The sequence below is a fragment of the Pleurodeles waltl genome, chromosome 6, assembly GCF_031143425.1.
Source record: "Pleurodeles waltl isolate 20211129_DDA chromosome 6, aPleWal1.hap1.20221129, whole genome shotgun sequence".
NCBI lineage: Eukaryota > Metazoa > Chordata > Amphibia > Caudata > Salamandridae > Pleurodeles > Pleurodeles waltl.
In genome coordinates this window covers 1,721,589,959-1,721,611,471 of record NC_090445.1, presented here as the reverse complement: position 1 = coordinate 1,721,611,471, position 21,513 = coordinate 1,721,589,959, and the positions used below count along the sequence as shown (strand labels likewise).

The 21,513-nt window shown below is 48.8% G+C and overlaps 1 protein-coding gene across 1 annotated transcript in view; it reads right to left on the bottom strand.

The window, feature by feature from the left end:
• The window catches only part of DHX16 (DEAH-box helicase 16), a 180,709-nt gene that overhangs the window by 145,104 nt on the left and 14,092 nt on the right, over positions 1-21,513 (bottom strand). The window contains exons 7-13 of the mRNA XM_069241954.1: positions 20,965-21,186; positions 16,180-16,368; positions 15,049-15,159; positions 12,339-12,454; positions 10,420-10,630; positions 7,059-7,157; positions 6,756-6,908 (exon numbers count right to left, since the gene is read on the bottom strand). Of these exons, the coding sequence (XP_069098055.1) occupies positions 6,756-6,908; positions 7,059-7,157; positions 10,420-10,630; positions 12,339-12,454; positions 15,049-15,159; positions 16,180-16,368; positions 20,965-21,186 (1,101 nt within the window). The remainder of the gene's footprint in view (positions 1-6,755; positions 6,909-7,058; positions 7,158-10,419; positions 10,631-12,338; positions 12,455-15,048; positions 15,160-16,179; positions 16,369-20,964; positions 21,187-21,513) is intronic.

Sequence of the window (21,513 nt, the reverse complement as noted above, 5' to 3'; positions counted from 1 at the left end):
CCAAGGAGTAGTGTTAAGCATCTGTTGTACATACACACAGGCAATAAATGAGGAACACACACTCAGAGACAAATCCAGCCAATAGGTTTTGTTATAGAAAAATATATTTTCTTAGTTTATTTTAAGAACCACAGGTTCAAATTTTACATGTAATATCTCATTTGAAAGGTATTGCAGGTAAGTACTCTAGGAACTTTGAATCATTACTTTAGCATGTATACTTTTTACATAAATCACAAATAGCTGTTTTAAAAGTGGACACAGTGCAATTTTCACAGTTCCTGGGGGAGGTAAAGTTTTGTTAGATTTCACAGGTAAGTAAGTCACTTACAGGTTTCAGTTTTTGGTCCAAGGTAGCCCACCGTTGGGGGTTCAGAGCAACCCCAAAATTATCACCCCAGCAGCTCAGGGCCGGTCAGGTGCAAAGGTCAAAGAGGTGCCCAAAACTCATAGGCTTCAATGGAGGTAAGGGGGTGCCCCGGTTCCAGTCTGCCAGCAGGTAAGTACCCGCGTCTTCGGAGGGCAGACCAGGGGGGTTTTGTAGGGCACCGTGGGGGACACAAGTCCACACAAAAAGTACACCCTCAGTAGCGCGGGGGCGGCCGGGTGCAGTGTGCAAACAAGCGTCGGGTTTTCTGTAGATTTCAATGGGAGACCAAGAGGTCTCTTCAGCGATGCAGGCAGGCAAGGGGGGGGCTCCTCGGGGTAGCCACCACCTGGGCAAGGGAGAGGGCCTCCTGGGGGCCACTCCTGCACAGGAGTTCCGTTCCTTTAGGTGCTGGGGGCTGCGGGTGCAGGGTCTTTTCCAGCCGTCGGGAAATGGAGTTTCAGGCAGTCGCGGTCAGGGGGAGCCTCGGGATTCCCTCTGCAGGCGTCGCTGTGGGGGCTCAGGGGGGACAACTTTGGTTACTCACGGTCTTGGAGTCGCCGGAGGGTCCTCCCTGAGGTGTTGGTTCTCCACCAGTCGATTCGGGGTCGCCAGGTGCAGTGTTGCAAGTCTCACGCTTCTTGCGGGGATTTGCAGGGGTCTTTAAATCTGCTCCTCTGTAACAAAGTTGCAGTCTTTTTGGAACAGGGCCGCTGTCCTCGGGAGTTTCTAGTCTTTCTTGAAGCAGGGCAGTCCTCTGAGGATTCAGACGTCGCTGGTCCTGGGGAAAGCGTCGCTGGAGCAGGTTTCTTTAGAAAGCAGGAGACAGGCCGGTAGGACTGGGGCCAAAACAGTTGGTGTCTTCTTTTCTTCTTCTGCAGGGGTCTTTCAGCTCAGCAGTCCTCTTCTTCTTGTAGTTTCAGGAATCTAAATTCTTAGGTTCAGGGGAGCCCTTAAATACTAAATTTAAGGGCGTGTTTAGGTCTTCGGGGTTAGTAGCCAATGGCTACTAGCCCGGAGGGTGGCTACACCCTCTTTGTGCCTCCTCCCAAGGGGAGGGGGGTCACATTCCTATCCCTATTGGGGGAACCCACCATCTGCAAGATGGAGGATTTCTAAAAGTCAGAGTCACTTCAGCTCAGGTTGCCTTAGGGGATGTCCTGACTGGTCAGTGACTCCTCCGTGTTTTTCTCATCATCTCCCCTGGACTTGCCGCCAAAAGTGGGGGCTGTGTTCAGGGGGCGGGCATCTCCACTAGCTGGAGTGCCCTGGGGCATAGTAACACGAAGCCTGAGCCTTTGAGGCTCAATGCTAGGTGTTACAGTTCCTGCAGGGGGGAGGTGTGAAGCATCTCCACCCAAAGCAGGCTTTTGTTTCTGTCCCCAGAGAGCACAAAGGCCCTCACCACATGGGGTCAGAAACTCGTCTCTCAGCAGCAGGCTGGCACAGACCGGTCAGTCCTGCACTGAACAATTGGGTAAAATACAGGTGGCATCTCTATGATGCCCTCTGTGTGCATTTTTTTATAAATCCAACACTGGCATCAGTGTGGGTTTATTATTCTGAGAAGTTTGATACTAAACTTCCCAGTATTCAGTGTAGCCATTATGGAGCTGTGGAGTTCGTTTTTGACAGACTCCCAGCCCATATACTCTTATGGCTACCCTGCACTTACAATGTCTAAGGTTTTGCTTAGTAACTGCCCTCACCTGTGGTATAGTGCACCCTGCCTTAGGGCTGTAAGGCCTGCTAGAGGGGTGACTCACCTATGCCACAGGCAGTGTGAGGTTGGCATGACACCCTGAGGGGAGTGCCATGTTGACTTAGTCATTTTCTCCCCACCAGCACACACAAGCTGGCAAGCAGTGTGTCTGTGCTGAGTGAGGGGTCCCTAGGGTGGCATAAGACATGCTGCAGCCCTTAGAGACCTTCCCTGGCATCAGGGCCCTTGGTACCAGGTGTACCAGTTACAAGGGACTTAGCTAGGTGCCAGGGTTGTGCCAATTGTGGAAACAATGGTACATTTTAGGTGAAAGAACACTGGTGCTGGGGCCTGGTTAGCAGGGTCCCAGCACACTTCTCAGTCAAGTCAGCATCAGTATCAGGCAAAAAGTGGGGGGTAACTGCAACAGGGAGCCATTTCTTTACATCCGTCGTTCCTTGACTCCCCCTGCGGGGTCATTGCTCTGCTCCAGACTGGTTTGCTTTGTGGTCCTCTGCTCATCATTTACATGCAGCTTTTTTTCGCAGCAAGCTCTCTGCGGTAAAAAAAACCTTTCTGGCCTGTGATACTGTCCAATACCAGGATTTCTGTTACCTCTTTCCCTTGCTTTGTTCTAGTGTCTCCTCCAGTTCCCCTGCTGCTCCGCACATCGCCGTTACTACTAGCAGTAAAGATGTTATGGAAGCGGCCGGCTGAGCAGGGATCCCAATCATCACACCACTGATTGAACATCTACTTGCAAACCTGATAGAGCGGCGGCCAACTCATCTGAGTACAGACATGAATCTGTTTGCCACCCAGTTAGGTGCCTCAGCACAAGCTACTGATGAAATTAGCAGAGAAATTCAGGTATCTTGTTTGGACATAGTGTTATTCTTAGACAGAATAAATCAATTGCAAAGCAGACTTTTACAAACTCCTACTTCTGCAACACCCTCTCCTGTTATCACAGCCCATTCTGAAAGCGAAAGGTGTCAAGCAGCCCCACTCAGGGCATCCGGCATCCCCGGTGAATATTGTGAGTTATGGCACTGCTTGGAGAAAAAAAAAAAAACACATTTGGAAAGCCTAAACTTTTTTTCCCTGTGCCATTTAGAAACTTTTTAACCACCCCCACACTTCAACTCAACTTCAGTAAATTTTATGTTGTCCTATCTAAGGATGTTTAACTGTTATAATCTATAACTTCGGCAACTTTTTCCGTACTTGAAAGAATGTAAGGAAATGCCTCCTTGGTTACCCCTTGACTTTTTGCCTTTGCTGATGCCAAGTTATGATCTGAAAGTGTGCTGGGACCCTGCTAACCAGGCCCCAGCACCAGTGTTCTTTCCCTAACCTGTACCTTTGTTCCCACAATTGGTACACCCTGGCATCCAGGTAAGTCCCTTGTAACTGGTACACCTGGTACCAAGGGCCCTGTTGCCAGGAAAGGTCTCTAAGGGCTGCAGCATGACTTATGCCACCCTGGGGCCCCCTCACACAGCACATACACACTGCTTGCCAGCTTGTGTGTGTTGGTGAGGAGAAAATGACTAAGTCAACAAGGCACTCTCCTCAGGGTGCCATGCCAACCTCACACTGACTATGGCATAGGTAAGTCACCCCTCTAGCAGGCCTTACAGCCCTAAGGCAGGGTGCACTATACCATAGGTGAGGGCATAGGTGCATGAGCACTATGCCCCTACAGTGTCTAAGCAAAACCTTAGACATTGCAAGTGCAGGGTAGCCATAAGCGTATATGGTCTGGGAGTCTGTCAAACACGAACTCCAAAGCACCATAATGGCTACACTGAAAACTGGGAAGTTTGGTATCAAACTTCTCAGCACAATAAATGCACACTGATGCCAGTGTGCACTTTATTGTAAAATACACCCAGAGGGCATCTTAGAGATCCCCCTGAAAACATACCCGACTTCCAGTGTGGGCTGACTAGTTTTACCAGCCTGCCACACACCAGACATGTTGCTGGCCACATGAGGAGAGTGCCTTTGTCACTCTGGCTAGTAACAAAGCCTGCACTGGGTGGAGGTGCTTCTCACCTCCCCCTGCAGGAACTGTAACACTTGGCGGTGAGCCTCAAAGGCTCACCCCCTTTGTTACAGCGCCACAGGGCATCCCAGCTAGTGGAGATGCCCGCCCCCTCCAGCCATGGCCCCACTTTTGGCAGCAAGGCTGGAGGAGATAATTATAAAAACAAGGAGGAGTCACCCACCAGTCAGGACAGCCCCTAAGGTGTCCTGAGCTGAGGTGACTCTTACTTTTAGAAATAGAGCATTAGTATTATCTCTTTTTGCCACTATCTTACCTCTAAGGGGAACCCTTGGACTCTGTGCACACTATCTCTTACTTTGAGATAGTATATACAGAGCCAACTTCCTACAGTCAACTTGCACATAACTGTGAAATGGGACATTCTGTCTGCCTGAATTCCACTCTAAATTAAGAGCTTGTTTTGTGGGGCCTTTTTTTGTTTACTAGGGTAGTAAGAAAAATGTTAATTACCCTGAAAGCATCTATTCGTAGTGTGTCATGCTGTAGATTCACTGCTCCGAGTACTCCTGCTATATAGTGTTTGACCTGTAGGCTGAGTTATTACGCTTGCAGGGACTCCTCTCGCCAAGTAGTGGATAGTAAAGTGGCTTCCTCACTGTTGTCACAATCGTCCTGTTGCATTATTTCTAGCAGCTGAACATGGGTGAACTCCGACCCGAAGAGGTCATTCATTATTTGCCAGTATGGTTGTAGAAGTGTAGGCCTATGCTATGACTGCTCACTGTGCCTGGCTTCCTCAGCCCCTCTTGTTGTTTCCCTCCTGGATCTCATAAGAATGGTCTTAGCTATTGGAGCCTGCTTCTGGGGAGTGGCTGGCCTACGGGCTCCTCTAGTGCTGGCTTTGGTAGTGCCAGCACCATTAGAAGAACCACAGGCAGAGGTTTAGAGCTGGTGCCGCTCCAGGCTGCATCAGTGGTCTTCTTCACGGGAAGACCCTTAGATTGAAAGGGTCAGAGGGTAAACCCATCATCTGAGCTATTAAAAGAACCAAGGATTTATAAAAGAGCACAAGAAGGGCTGCTGCATTCCTGAAAAGCCCAGCAGTGTGCACAAACTGCATCAGTTCAGCACCATGATCTGAGAAATCCACATAAGACAGAATAAATGCTGAGCCTGCCATCAGGGCCGATGCAGGGAGTAGAGACGGTAGAAGTCTCTAGTGGGAGAAGGGGCAGGAGCCACAGAAGGAAGCAGCTTGGCCGGGAAAGGATCCTTGGCCGGAGTAATGTCCACAAGTTCTAGATCTGAAGACGAGTCCATTGGAGGTGGAAAAAACTGAGCTGGCCTCATGATCTACCTCATGAACAGGAGTGATGCCAAGGTGCCGAGCCGCCCCTTTCTATCTTCTTTCTGTGCTTCCTCCTCTTTCCTGAGACAATTTGGAGGATGGAGAAGATTGTGAATTTGAACATGGTCTTGACTACTGTCCGACTGACACTGCATGTGCCGTAAACATCTTGGCCTCCTGCTCCTTGATAGCCTTAGTGTGCAAGAGGCACCACTTCCCATCTGAGGTGGAGATGAAGATCCGTCCAAGAGAGAAGTGTCAGGGCTTAAAACCTGGATTTTTAGGGGATGACATCTATCAGGCATTACGCAATCAGAAAAATTCTGGTAAAAACGATTTGAAGAAATGTGGAAAAAAAAAAAAGCAGAGTGTAAACCCTGATCTCCTGACATCTCATCTGGATTATGCCAACAGCCTCTATCTGGGTCTTTCAGCTTTCCTGATTTATACACTCCAGATAATACAAAAGCGCTGTCAGGCTAACAAGGCAGGTCCTGCTTCGCCAGAACATCTCACCTCATCTGGAGCAGCTCCACTGGCTCCCGTGGCAAACAGGATTCAATTTAAGGCCCTCGCTTTAAACTCTAGAGCACCGGAGGGTAAAGGCCCCATTACCTGAGAAACAGATTGAGATCTAACCACCTTCGACTTCTGTGTATCCCCAGGTTTGCTAAAGTTTGTCGTGGTGGTAGGTCTCTTTCGGTACTAATGATGAAACTCTGGAATTTTCTCCCAATCAAACCACATGACTGAGTCTCAACGCTGCTTTAGGAAGGAATTAAAAACCAGCCCCTCTGACCAAAAGTAGTCAGGTTAAACGAGCTTCTGTTCTCAGTCTCTGCTTTTGAGCACTGCAACGCTTCGGTCGAAGAAACCGAGGGCTTTGCAAATGCCATTTAATGATTGACACAAATCAAGTGGTGTGGAAAAAAGGAGAGCAGGCTATAAGGGCTACAAGGTGGTGCCTATATCCTCGCTGTGAGTGGCATCAGTGTGGAGCTAGCGCTAACTGCCACCGCAGGAAAACTACTGCAAAGTGTCAGAAGATGAGGCGTCTGCAGGCAGAAGTGTCCAAACCTCTCATTTTTCTGCTACAATTTACACAAACATCAGTGCGGAGGTGATTAAGTTGCTAGCCCTTCTGAGACGTAAGCCACCTATGCAAACCTATCTAAAAAGCAGCTTTACATTGTGCCTTAACTTCTAAACACCATCAATGGAGGCCTTTGAAAGAACAAATAGCGAGACAGCTGACGCCCCAGGTAAAACAAGGAGAAAGGAATCTCTGTTTTGCTAAGACATCCACAATGATGTATTTACTCACCTTCCTAGCACCTGGAGGCGTAGGCTCAAAGATCTTAGCCTGCATGTCTGAGGGCAGGTTTGCATAGATCGGCAGAACAAGGAGCTCAGCAATTTTGGATCCAAGGCGACGGCAGCGCTCTTGCAGCATCTCACAGCAAGCCTCAATCTCTTCCTGTAGAAGAGAGGGATTCATTTATTAAAACCAGATACAGTTTAGTATGTGGCAATCTACAACACTGTCCTCCAAATTCCACCTCTAACAGGAGACAAGATGCACCAGTTTGAGCCTCACACAGAACAGCACTACAATTAGACCTCTTACCTGTCCAGTGAGGAACACAAGGATGTCTCCAGGGGACTGTGTCACGTGGATCTGAAGGACAGAGACCACACAGGCTTCCAGGTAATCCGACTCTGGAGCCTAAGGGGACAGGCAGACAATGTTAATGTCCAGTACTGACATTCACACATGCTCACTCTAAACCTTTTGATCGTTAAAGTTGGAAAGCTGATCTCGGAGAGCCCCCCTTGTAAAGAAACAGAAGTAGAGGACTTTGAAGAGAGAAATCTTCTAAGAGGAAAACTGTAATAGGAAGTCTAGAACCCCGGCTTATCACTCATTCTCTGGGGCCTCCTAGTGCATTCCCTTACAATCTATGGGTAGAGCGTAGAGCATCACTCCTGCCTCCCTACACTTAGCTTGCTTCCCTCGCATCCTCGGCATACACATCCTACTACACATATCACTCCCATAACTACTCCCCCCTCCCTCATTCTCAGTGCACTTGAGAATCATTGTGTAAGGAAATGCCTCCTTGGCATGGTTACCCCCTGACTTTTTGCCTTTGCTGATGCTATGTTTTGAATTGAAAGTGTGCTGAGGCCTGCTAACCAGGCCCCAGCACCAGTGTTCTTTCCCTAACCTGTACTTTTGTATCCACAATTGGCACACCCTGGCATCCAGATAAGTCCCTTGTAACTGGTACCCCTGGTACCAAGGGCCCTGATGCCAGGGAAGGTCTCTAAGGGCTGCAGCATGTCTTATGCCACCCTGGAGACCCCTCACTCAGCACAGACACACTGCTTACCAGCTTGTGTGTGCTAGTGAGAACAAAATGAGTAAGTCGACATGGCACTCCCCTCAGGGTGCTATGCCAGCCTCTCACTGCCTATGCAGTATAGGTATGACACCCCTCTAGCAGGCCTTACAGCCCTAAGGCAGGGTGCACTATACCATAGGTGAGGGCCCCAGTGCATGAGCACTGTGCCCCTACAGTGTCTAAGCCAAACCTTAGACATTGTAAGTGCAGGGTAGCCATAAGAGTATATGGTCTGGGAGTCTGTCAAACACGAACTCCACAGCACCATAATGGCTACACTGAAAACTGGGAAGTTTGGTATCAAACTTCTCAGCACAATAAATGCACACTGATGCCAGTGTACATTTTATTGTAAAACACACCCCAGAGGGCACCTTAGAGGTGCCCCCTGAAACTGTATCCAACTATCTGTGTAGGCTGACTGGTTCCAGCAGCCTGCCACACTAGAGACATGTTGCTGGCCCCATGGGGAGAGTGCCTTTGTCACTCTGAGGCCAGTAACAAAGCCTGCACTGGGTGGAGATGCTAACACCTCCCCCAGGCAGGAGCTGTAACACCTGGTGGTGAGCCTCAAAGGCTCACCCCTTTGTTCCAGCACCGCAGGACACTCCAGCTAGTGGAGTTGCCCGCCCCCTCCGGCCACGGCCCCCACTTTTGGCGGCAAGGCCAGAGGAAATAATGAGAACAAGGAGGAGTCACTGGCCAGTCAGGACAGCCCCTAAGGTGTCCTGAGCTGAAGTGACTAACTTTTAGAAATCCTCCATCTTGCAGATGGAGGATTACCCCAATAGGATTAGGGATGTGACCCCCTCCCCTTGGGAGGAGGCACAGAGAGGGTGTACTCACCCTCAGGGCTAGTAGCCATTGGCTACTAACCCCCCAGACCTAAACACGCCCTTAAATTTAGTATTTAAGGGCTTCCCTGAACCTAAGAATTTAGATTCCTGACACTACAAGAAGAAGAGGACTGCTGAGCTGAAAAACCCCTGCAGAGGAAGAACAGAAGACACCAACTGCTTTGGCCCCAGTCCTACCGGCCTGTCTCCTGCCTTCCCAAGAAACCTGCTCCAGCGATGCTTTCCAAAGGACCAGCGACCTCTGAATCCTCAGAGAACTGCCCTGCTCCAAAAAGACTGCAACTTTGTTTCAAGGAGCAGATTTAAAGACCCCTGCAACTCCCCGCAAGAAGCGTGAGACTTGCAACACTGCACCCGGCGACCCCGACTCGACTGGTGGAGAACCAACAACTCAGGGAGGACCCTCCGGCGACTCCAAGACCGTGAGTAACCAAAGTTGTCCCCCCTGAGCCCCCACAGCGACGCCTGCAGAGGGAATCCCGAGGCTCCCCCTGACCGCGACTGCCTGACTCTACTTTCCCGACGGCTGGAAAAGACCCTGCACCCACAACCCCCAGTACCTGAAGGATCGGAACTCCTGTGCAGGAGTGACCCCCAGGAGGCCCTCTCCCTTGCCCAGGTGGTGGCTACCCCGAGGAGCCCCCCCCCCCCCCCTTGCCTACCTGCATCGCTGAAGAGGAAACTATTGAAAACCCGACGCGTGTTTACACACTGCACCCGGCTGCCCCCGCGCTGCTGAGGGTGTACTTTTTGTACTGACTCGTGTGTCCCCCCGGTGCCCTACAAAACCCCCCTGGTCTGCCCTCCGAAGACGCGGGTACTTACCTGCTGGCAGACTGGAACCGGGGCACTCCCTTCTCTCCATTGAAGCCTATGTGTTTTGGGCACCTCTTTGACCTTTGCACCTGACCGGCCCTGAGCTGCTGGTGTGATAACTTTGGGGTTGCTCTGAATCCCCAACGGTGGGCTACTTTGGACCCCAATCTCAAACCTGTAGGTGATTTACTTACCTGCTAAAACTAACATTACTTTACCTCCCCCAGGAACTGTGAAAATTGCACTGTGTCCACTTTTAAAACAGCTATTTGTGTTTTATGTAAAAAGTATATAGGCTACTGTAATTATTCAAAGTTCCTAAGGTACTTACCTGCAATACCTTTCAAATGAGATATTACATGTAGAATTTGAACCTGTGGTTCTTAAAATAAACTAAGAAAAGATATTTTTCTATAACAAAACCTATTGGCTGGATTTGTCTCCGAGTGTGTGTTCCTCATTTATTGCCTGTGTGTATGTACAACAAATGCTTAACACTACTCCTTTGATAAGCCTACTGCTCGACCACACTACCACAAAACAGAGCATTAGTATTATCTCTTTTTGCCACTATCTTACCTCTAAGGGGAACCCTTGGACTCTGTGCATGCTATTCCTTACTTTGAAATAGCACATACAGAGCCAACTTCCTACACATTGTTACACACCTCAAACTCTCAGATCTATTGTCACACTTCATCAGTTCCTGGGAAGCATCTCACTTCTACACCCGTCTTGCTACTGCCAATCTGCCCCCACCCATCCTCATCCACTGAGGCAGTCACTGATCACTTGCACAACTTTTCAGTCAATAACTTCCCAGCTCCACCAAATCCCTCTTGCACCCAACTCGTTCCCCAAAACCTACTGCAGGCTGTGCAAGATGGAGGCCCTGTGCTGCCTCGCTCACCTTGGTATAGTAAATGTCCACCGGGAAGCGGCGGCCCGGGATCCGGAAGATGGGGGCATCATCGAAGAATGCCGAGAATCTCTCTGTGTCCAGGGTGGCACTGGCGATTAGCACCTTCAAATCAGGCCGGAAGCGAGCGATATCTTTAATGAGTCCGAAGAGGATGTCAGTGTGCAGGGTGCGCTCATGAGCCTCGTCGATCATGATTACACTAAGAAGAGGGAAGTAAATATGAGACTGGATTCCTTTCTTATATTATTCTTTGTAACTGGTGATGCCAGCACTAATATTGCAGGGAAGCCTATCATGCCCACCTGTGGCACCCGGGTGATATTCGCTTGCACTGTCCTTACATTGTTTATCTTCAGCACCACCATCTGGCCAATGGCAGAACAACTGAGAAAAGCCCATGCAGCAATGCCAAGTATGGCCCACTGTCCCCGGCACCCTGGCACAGAAAGCGTGAGAGACTTTAAGAGTACCCCGCCGTGATGCAGATTATGCAGAAATGTGTGTAAATGTCGTCTCCAACATTTTATCACTCATCCTGGTGCGGAGTTCAGCGGCCTAGTGCATCCACTCAAAGAATCTGGTCATAGTAATCAATCACAGCAAGCCAACTCAGCCCTTCATCCTTCCAAATCTGATCAAATCAGCATCATGGGCCAGGGCATCAATGCCCTAGTAGATGAACATGTATGTTACACGTACGTTACCATCAAGGAAACATGTGAGTGCCTAATCTCGTAACAGGACGGTTCCCCAGGATTCTGTGGACTCTTGGTAATGGTTCAGACAGGAAAGAAAGTCAAAAGGACAGAGCTGGACTAAAAGGACTATTAAAAAAATCAACTTGTTGAAACTGTTGGGTGAAAAACTATGTGATATAAATCAATAGACGTGCGACTCTTACACAAATGCTGTTTTCACCTCCCATAGCCTCAGTGCTTACTAATACGTTCTCAAGAAATGCAACCCGATGGAACAGGACGCACAAAGAAAAAGCAAAGCTAATTTACCAAGTGCTTAGTCGCTTGAGGTTTTTCCACAAACACAACACCCACCCACGATGCTGCTTTAACATTGCTCCTAGTCTTTGGCAGTGCCACCCAGGAACACCTTTCTCCCAGCCATGGAATCTGCAGAACTAGAAACCACGCAATTCTGCCAAGGCTGGTTAAGTCTTTAATCGCTTGAGCAGAAGTACAATGCGCAAGGTTAATTGGAGAAGATTTTTGGATGCAAAACTTCCACTTTGGAGCTTGTGAATTCTACAACAGGAAGCGACGTGTAGGAGTTGTTTGCAATTTAACATAACTGTAATGCACATATTCCTCACAAGAGGTTTCTTGGCACTGAATAACATGTTTAGTGCTACCTTAACATAACTGTACTTTTTTTTATTAACCTCAGGAGGATGAAAGGCGGGGCTGATCCCGAGGATTTACACCTGTTATAATGCCAAACACAGAGTTCTGCAGTGGAAGCATCACACAAACCACCCAAAAAAAAACAGCAGAAAAAATGCTGGGGTCCCTTCAAAGATTGATTTATTTCTGTCTATGTGAGTAACTGAAACATCACTCAAATCTGTAAAACTTTTGAGAAACCTCGTATGTCCTTCTCTAAAGAGCTATGGTTTTAGATCTGCGCATCTCAGGCCTATAAGGCCCAATACAAAGGCCTTGTGATTTAGAGAAACATAATATGCACTGTGTTGTGTTGGGACATACAGAAATAACAAACAAGATTTTCATCAAAGGACATTACGAGTGTGAGCATAAAGGGCTCCCTGGAGAAAAGAGAAGTGTTGTAACACTAAAGTGGTGAAAAAAACCTCAAACTCACCTCTGCCAGAACTTTGTAACAAGGCAGTCTCTTAACATTAAGTACAACGTGTTCACCTGCAGGGAGCTCACCTGTACCCGGCCAGATCAGGTTCCGTTAAGAACTCTCTCAGGAGCATTCCGTCAGTCATGTACTTCAGCACTGTCCTCTCCGAGGTGCAATCTTCAAAGCGGATACTGTATCCAACCTGCTCCAAGGGAACAATGAACGAGGCCCATGGTCAGGTGGTAAGCAACCCCAGGTTATTATTGACACTTCCCCTGGGGAGGCTTTGTAACCCCTTTCTTTTGGTCACCCCCTGTGGAAGTCTTGGTCACCCTAGCCTTGATGCAATTGTCTGCCTTCTTTCCCAATTCTTGGGGAGAAACTGGGCCTAGGTCTACCAGATATTGATGCAACTTGTCACTGAAGTAGTTACTTAAAACTTGTTCTTTCATAAACAAATTATAAATATTATCCAACCATCCAGTGCTTTCACTGAGTAGTCTACAAATTCAACCCAGGGCTGGCTCGAGTTTTTGTAAGCCCCCTGAACCCAATTCCATACTCCTCACTGGTGAATCGGGTGCAGAGAGAGCAGGGTTCGTGGAACCGGGAAGGTTCTTGGGTCGTTTTTGAAAGTTTCTTCTAGACAGGGCTGCTGTCCTTGGGAGTTCTTGGTCCTCTGCTGGGCAGGCAGTCCTCTGGGTGTTTGTAGAGGTCGCTAGTCCTGCAGGATGTGTTGGCTTGTCGGAGCAGAAGTCTTGAAGCTGCAGACAGGTCAATAGGGCTGAGGCCAAGTCAGTCGTCATGTGGAGTCTTCACTACTGGGATCAGCTTTGCAGTAGCCCTTCTTTCTTGAGGTCACTAGATATCTGGCGAGTAAGGTTCAGTGGTGCCCCTAAATACTAGATTTAGGGGTGTCACAGGGATCAGAGGGAAGTAGCCAATGTCTATTGTATGTGAGGGTTGCTACACCCTTCCTGTGCCCACTCCCTTTGGGGAGGGGGACACATTAATATCCCTATTGGTCCCTCTCCTCCAAACCAAGATTGAGGATTTTGCAAGGAGGGGGTCACTTCAGCTATGGACTGGTCCTAGCTGAAGTGGTCACTCCTCCTTTCTTTTTCCTAATTTTCCCTGCCACCAAAAGTGGGGCTTGGTCCTGGGTGCGGGCATCTCCACTAGGCTGGAGTGCCCTGAGGGACTTTGTCAGGAGGCCTGAGCCCTTGAGGCTCACCACCAAGTGTTGCAGTTCCCGCAGTGAGGAGGTGTGGAGCACCTCCACCCAGAGCAGGCTTTGTTTCTGACCCCAGAGAGGACAAAGGCTCTCACCCTGAGGGTCAGAAACGTATCCTTTAGTGGCAGGCTGGCACAGACTGGTTAGCCTCACACTAAACGGTTCGGTACAGTACAGGGGGCATCTTCTATGATGCCCTCTTTGTGCATTTTACAATAAATCCAACACTGGCATCAGTGTGAGTTTTATTGTGCAGAGAAGTTTGATACCAAACTTCCTAGTATTCAGTGAAGCCATCACAGAATTGTGGAGTTTGTAATGACAAACTCCCAGACCAGATACTCAATATGAACACACTACACTTACAATGTCTAAGAATGGACTTAGACACTGTAGGGGTATATTGCTCATGCAGCTATGCCCTCACCTATGGTATAGTGCACCCTGCCTTAGGGCTGTAAGGCCTGCTAGAGGGGTGACTTACCTATGCCACAAGCAGTGGTTTGTGGGCATGGCACCCTCAGAGGGTTGCCATGTAGATTTTACCCTTTTCTCCCCACCAGCACACACAATCTACAATGGCAGTGTGCATGTGTTAGGTGAGGGGTCCCTCAGGGTGGCATAATACATGCTGCAGCCCTTGGGGACCTTCCCTGGCCACAGGGCTCTCAGTACCACTGGTACCTTTTACAAGGGGCTTATCTGTGTGCCAGGGTGTGCCAATTGTGGAAACAATGGTATGGTTTAGGGAAAGAACACTGGTGCTGGGGCCTGGTTAGCAGGATCCCAGCACACTCTCAGTCAAGTCAGCATCCATATCTGGTAAAATGCTGGGTGAGGGGGGTGGGGATAACCATGCCAAATGGGGCACTTTCCTACAATTATTACCTCACCTTGTTGCAGTTTTACACCACCTTGAATCTCCCCAACCTGATGACTGCTACAGTCCCACCGTGACAAGTTTGTGCTTCAGTGTGGACTTCCTTCTCATCTGGCCCTTCACGTAGTCTAGGACCCTGCCCTCCTGCACTCTCCAAGCCCGCATACAAGCAGGGCCCCACCACCTTTCTTGTGTCCCCAGTGTGCCCAGCCACCTCACTCACTATCGTCCCACTGGTTGCTTAAACACCGAGCCTCTCCATACGCTTTCACTTGGAGTAAGGTGTCAGTTCCCTCTGCTATTGCGTACTATGTCCAGCACCTTCCACTATTCACCACCCCCATTCTGCCTAGGATTCTGCATTTCATTTTATGTCACAAATTTCCTTGAGACTACCCCATCCCTAAACTTGCACCCACAGTCAGGTCTCACTTTATGTACCACATCCACCTCAAACTGTGCACACATAAACATGCCAACAAAATACTTGATCCACTGTTTCTGTACCCAGAAACATACCTCACGCCACATACTTTGTGGCCCCATACTCGTTCACACCGATCTCCTCAGACCACAATCTGACAGGGCCATATCTGGAGCAGGCCACATCCCATACACACTCCATACGTCAACAAGCACACATACCACTCCACCTCAAGTCTTACCCATCTATAGCACGTACCTCATTCCCAAGCTTCACCCCCATTTCTTGGGAGACCCTCGAGGCAACACTCATGGCAGCCACCCGCCGGGGCTGTGTGCATCCAATCTTCACGTCTTTCTTTGTGTAACCCTAAAGCAAGAAAAGGAATTGTATTTCAGAAGGTAGCCTTCGTCAGTCCCTCTCCTTGAAGAGGGGCCTAAGTACACCATGCCATGGTAAATGTAGAGATCATGACAGATTAGAAGAGACTATCCTCAGGGCCACTGGAATTGTGATGAAGCGGCCACAGCTTTTTTCGCAAAATTAAACATCTGTGTCATTTGCCACATAATCCCTCATCTGAAGCATAATCTGCAGATTTTAATTAAAAAGAAACAAAAAACTTTGTTGCTCAAAAGTTACTAAAACGTGGAAATGTGGTTTAGTGTGCAGTGTAAGGCCCTTTTTCTGTATTTAGTTGTTAAGCTGCTACTAATGAGCTGAAATCGTTACCCAGACAGCATTACCATGAGTAAAATGTATTAACATCGTTAGAAAAGTGTTGCATCATGCCACATAATCTGCCTTTTCTTGCCACATAATTTAGTCTACCCTTCTGGACACTTTAGTGCTTCCCTGCAGCATAATTCCAGTGGCCCTGATTATTGTTAGCAACAGGCCACCAGTACGGTTTCATGGGAGTCGTCGCCTACATTATGCCCCACAGACTGATAAATCTTAATTTAGGCTGTGGACAATAACTTTGCAGGCACCAAGAGGGTAAATTATTCCTCAAGAGTACATGTCAGGGCTCAGGTCTAGAGCCTCACGTCCACATACATCAACAGGGGGACAGATGTGGCCATGCACTCTGCCAACCTGCATTTGTACTTGCTGTTTCATACAGTGATGGAAGAATCTTTGGGGCCTCACCCACGTCAATCTAGCAGTTCTGCTAGCTACCCGTCTCATACAACCACTGTGGGATTGGTGTTGACTTCCCATAGCCCGACTCACACGGGTACATCCTCATGGTTACATCCTCAGACCCGTACTACAGGATCGAAGGGGCAGCTTCCCAAGCCTCACCCACATGTGCACTAATCTCTTGATGCGGACACTGCAGGATCAGTGTGGCTTTCCCTTAGGTCGCCCTGGACATGTGCTTACCTCCTCGTACAGGTACTGTGGGATCTGTGTAGTCTTTCCTGAGCCTGTCTCTCCCTCAATGATCAGGATCTGGTGCTCAGCAATCGCGGCGAGCAGGTCGCTGCGGAAGGGGTAGACTGGCAGGCTGCGGCGCACCTCCTGGATCGACAGTTTCACTTTCTCTGCCTCTGACATTTGCGGGCCTTCATCCTGGAATCAAGGGAACCAATGTCAGAGCTGTCGGGCTTGGGATGAGCAAACAAATCTAACGTTCACAACTGGAACAAAGCGGAGAGCTGAGCGAACACAGCGTCATAAGATAATGAAAATCAACAATGCATTAATGCCTGTGACTCCCCTTCATGCAACCCCACCAACCACCATTTTACAAAGGTAGGTGTCAGGATAGGGCCCACCTCATACATATAAGGTACGTACAGTAAAGTATACACAATCTCAAGGAAGGGTACCCTTCTGATGTCCCTGGCGTCATATGACGCCGTCGGGTAAACCTGCCTGACTGTTGAAATTCCCACTTCATGAATGGATATCGGATAAGTTTCTTCATGCCCTTTACATATGTAGCTATGAAGGGGCAATGTGACAGAGACTCGAGCCCTGGCCTTCCTGTGACAGAGACTCGAGCCCTGGCCTTCCTGAGACAGAGACTCAGGCCCTGGCCTTCCGGAGACAGAGACTCAGGCCCTGGCCTTCCGGAGACAGAGACTCAGGCCCTGGCCTTCCGGAGACAGAGACTCAGGCCCTGGCCTTCCGGAGACAGAGACTCAGGCCCTGGCCTTCCGGAGACAGAGACTCAGGCCCTGGCCTTCCGGAGACAGAGACTCAGGCCCTGGCCTTCCTGTGACAGAGATTCAGGCCCTGGCCTTCCTGTGACAGAGACTCGGGCCCTGGCCTTCCTGTGACAGAGACTCGGGCCCTGGCCTTCCTGTGACAGAGACTCGGGCCCTGGCCTTCCTGTGACAGAGACTCGAGCCCTGGCCTTCCTGTGACAGAGACTCGAGCCCTGGCCTTCCTGTGACAGAGACTCGAGCCCTGGCCTTCCTGTGACAGAGACTCGAGCCCTGGCCTTCCTGTGACAGAGACTCGAGCCCTGGCCTTCCTGTGACAGAGACTCGAGCCCTGGCCTTCCTGTGACAGAGACTCGAGCCCTGGCCTTCCTGTGACAGAGACTCGAGCCCTGGCCTTCCTGTGACAGAGACTCGAGCCCTGGCCTTCCTGTGACAGAGACTCGAGCCCTGGCCTTCCTGTGACAGAGACTCGAGCCCTGGCCTTCCTGTGACAGAGACTCGAGCCCTGGCCTTCCTGTGACAGAGACTCAAGCCCTTGCCTTCCTGTGACAGAGACTCGAGCCCTTGCCTTCCTGTGACAGAGACTCGAGCCCTGACCTTCCTGTGACAGAGACTCAAGCTCTAGCTCAAGTTCCATATGTTTCCGACTCACAGTAGCTTAATCTCCACAACCGCTTCTGAACATGTGTGAGCGGGTGAAGACGACAGAATGCGCTATGAGACCTTTTTTAATGTGATGCTCATCATACTAACAGGTTTATTTTATTTTTTGTGCCTGGCGCGTCACTGATGTATTGAACAAAGGGTTTGGATCTGCCCCCACACCCTTGGTCCGCTCACCCTTTTTGTACAGTTGCTCCAATAGCCTGCTGGAGTGCTCGCCGTCTGAGTGAGAGTATCAGTCCCCCTGTCCTATGTAGGACTGATCCACTATGGAACATCTGCCAGTGATGAAAATAAAACTAGGAACCCCCATACCCACGACACATTTGGCCCTGGCACCATTCTATATCGCTACCTTCCTGCCCGTACCAGAATGATTTGCTGCTGCGCTCAAAATGCGGTCAGACATGATAGAATCATTGAAAGCTTGCTGGCTCCCAGATTAGTCTCTGGTACCCGCCCCTGAGGTTGTCACATATCTTGACGCACCTTGAGGAGTGGCATTGGCTCAACACGGGAGCTGGAAGTGGCCCTGGCTCCACAAGGGAGCTGTAGAGTGGGCCTGGCTCATCAGGAGAGTGTAGAGTGGCACTAGCTCGTCAGAGGAGCTGTAGAGTGGCACTGGCTCGTCAGAGGAGCTGTAGAGTGGCACTGGCTCGTCAGAGGAGCTGTAGAGTGGCACTGGCTCGTCAGAGGAGCTGTAGAGTGGCACTGGCTCGTCAGAGGAGCTGTAGAGTGGCACTGGCTCGTCAGAGGAGCTGTAGAGTGGCACTGGCTCGTCAGAGGAGCTGTAGAGTGGCACTGGCTCGTCAGAGGAGCTGTAGAGTGGCACTGGCTCGTCAGAGGAGCTGTAGAGTGGCACTGTGTCAACAGAGGAGCTGTAGAGTGGCACTGTGTCAACAGAGGAGCTTTGGAGTGACACTAAGTCAACACGGGAATTGCTGAGTGGCAGAGAGTCAACACAGGAGCTGTAGAGGGGCACTGGCTCAACACAGGAGCTGTAGAGGGGCACTGGCTCAACACAGGAGCTGTAGAGGGGCACTGGCTCAACACAGGAGCTGTAGATTATCAATGGTGTACGTGGAACACTTCAGGAGCTCTAACCGCCCTCAACGCAGGAGGCGTAAAGTGGCATTTGGCGCATGTTGTGCCCTTGAAGGTCACCTAGGTCCTTTCAACATAAAAGCTCTCTAAAAGTCAAGGTCTGACCAGTGAAAGATTTTGTTAGAAGGACACAAAAGGATACAGCAACAGAGGCACAATTCTTCCCACACAAGCCGTTCTGCCTCATTGGCTTCATCTTACATGGAGGTGGACCCACAGGACTACTGGGAGACCAGGACTGTTTCACTGGCATAGCCATGAGCGTTCCTAAAAAATAAAATTTAAAAAAAACTCTCCATTTTCACTCACCTACAGTTTATTTTCTACTTAAATGTCCAACTACAGACAGCCTTAGCTGTTGGGTGCCAGACACTAAGGAGTGCAATACATTACAGGATCGCAGGGCTCAGCATCAAGGATAGATACAACGCGATTGACTTTCCATTATGTAGACAGTAATATGGTTGGGTAATTGTACTGTTTCACAATATTACATGCATGGTTTTCCAGCGCCACCTTGTGTCTACTGTTGGTATTACAGATATGCAACCCAGACATATGGGCATGCCATTTTTTTTGTATTAAAATGATATATTCACTTTTAAAAAAACAAAGGCTACAGGGACATTATAGTTAAGTTCTAAGTTTACTCATACAAAACCATAGACATTCAGCAGTTATAGTTAGAGTTCTTTCAAGTAACTAAAACTCACGCCCTAAGGTAACTATGACTAGTAGTCTGAAAGCGGTTTGAAGTGTTGGCAGATAATCAGAGCTGTGCATTTCCCTACACAAGCTAGTCTTTGTTCGCGAATACTTCTCCGACAGAGATATTCAAATCTGAACTTCCATAAATTTTGCAAAAACTACTGAACAAATTTACACCAAATAAACAAAAGATCAGTCTGCGTACTGAAATCTAGCTTTCCGCCAAATTTGGTGTAATTCCGTCCAGTGGTTCGGGCAGTAGAAGTGTCTGTCTAAAGGTCCTATGGGAATTAACATGGGAAACACAACTTTTTTGCACCCCCCCCCTTTCTTTTCTCAGTCCCCGCTTGACGGATCACCCCAAAACATTCCATGCGCAACAAGAATCACTGCAACAGTTTTTAGGAAAAATTTTGTGAAGATCTGTCAAACGTTGCCAAAGATAAAGTAAAAAAACACCTTCTCTATGGAAACATGATCCTAAGTATAACTACCCACTGGTGACTGCCACTGGGCAAAATATTACGAGTATATACTTAATTATAGGGGCCTTCAGATAGTCCTCTTCTTCTACTAGCCTCTTATGTGAGTCACATTTTTTTCCACTCACTACAGCATGGGACAAGGCATCAGCCTACTTTAGGTTCTGGGTCACTTCACTCTAATGGTTTTAGTCTGACTGTCTTCTGCCTGAAATTGCCTCTGCTTCGATAGATGTCAATGGAGCAAATACAGCCCCCCATTTGTTCTGAAATCTCCCACTTTGCTGTGCTAAATGTTGGCATGTGTGGAACACATCCACAGACAAACTAGCCCCGCAGAGCTAGGGCTACTGTCTCAATGCTTTCTGAGATGAAGTATGTTTTTGCTTTTACCCAATAAAAAAAAAAAAAAGACAAAACAAGCACTGACAAAGCCAAAAGACTGTCAGCCAAAACCGGACCTATTGGCTTTTCCAATGCTCTTTTCCTTAATGGGACATTTATGAGGAAGGGGCCACAGAGCAAACATGCTATCCTTTTTATTTTACTAAGCACATCACTTGGCTGCTAGTCAGGTAGGGTGATCATACTGCAATACCAATAAAATATAGCAGGATAAGGCATGCACCAAGCAAAAATGAACTATGGTGGCCATTCTTCCAGAGGGCCGGTGGTGAGGCAATCCGGCTCCATGGAACAGAATAAATCAGGAGGCTGACGGTCACTGCAGTGAACTGTGGGTGGAAATCTACCGAAGGACAGCAGATTTCACTGTTTTACTAACAGTTTCTGCCTATGGGCCTGATTTAGAACTCAGCGGACGGGCTACGCCGTCACCATGGTGACGGATATCCCAGCCACCAAAATCTAAATCCCGTTATGTCCTATGGTATTCCTATTACAAGGTATGGGATATCTTCACCGTTGTGACGGGGTAACCCATTCACCAATATCCAGTGTATAATATAGGAGATTTAAACAAGTAATAAAGGCTTTAGAAGTAGGTTTAATTCTCATCAGTCTTCTACTCTCAGACTCACCTTCTCTAAGGTGCCCTTCATCCTAACTGCGCTGACAAATTGAATCATTTCGTCGTCCTCCATCACGTACTCGTATTCCTTCTGTTTGTTACGCTCATGCGCATCTTTGGCCCCGAAGCGCAGCGACGCCGCGCCCATGTGATCCTCCTCCCAGCGCTTCTGTTCATCCCGAGGAGCAAACTTATCCTCGGTCTGTGGCTCCTCATAGCGATCCGGGATTTGCTGTCGGAGACAGAGAGAAGACGTAAGTGAGAGAAGCACAAACATGTTGGAAAGAGGTAAGAGTGATCGTGTGAGAGGATATACTCTTGGAGGGAGAAAGCAAAAGGAGAAGTAAATGAGAAATAGGCAGGCAAAATATAAGAAAACAGAAAGGGAAAGCTGAGCGACAGAGAAGTGGAGCAAAGAACAAAAAAGAGCAAGAAGTCCTGAGGCAAATAAACAAACAAATGAGAAGGAACAGTAACTTATGTGCAATTCTAGGTCTCCTCCAAGGGAATCTCCATTATTATAGAGATAAACAGAGAATTGTCCGGTCCATGTGCAGGA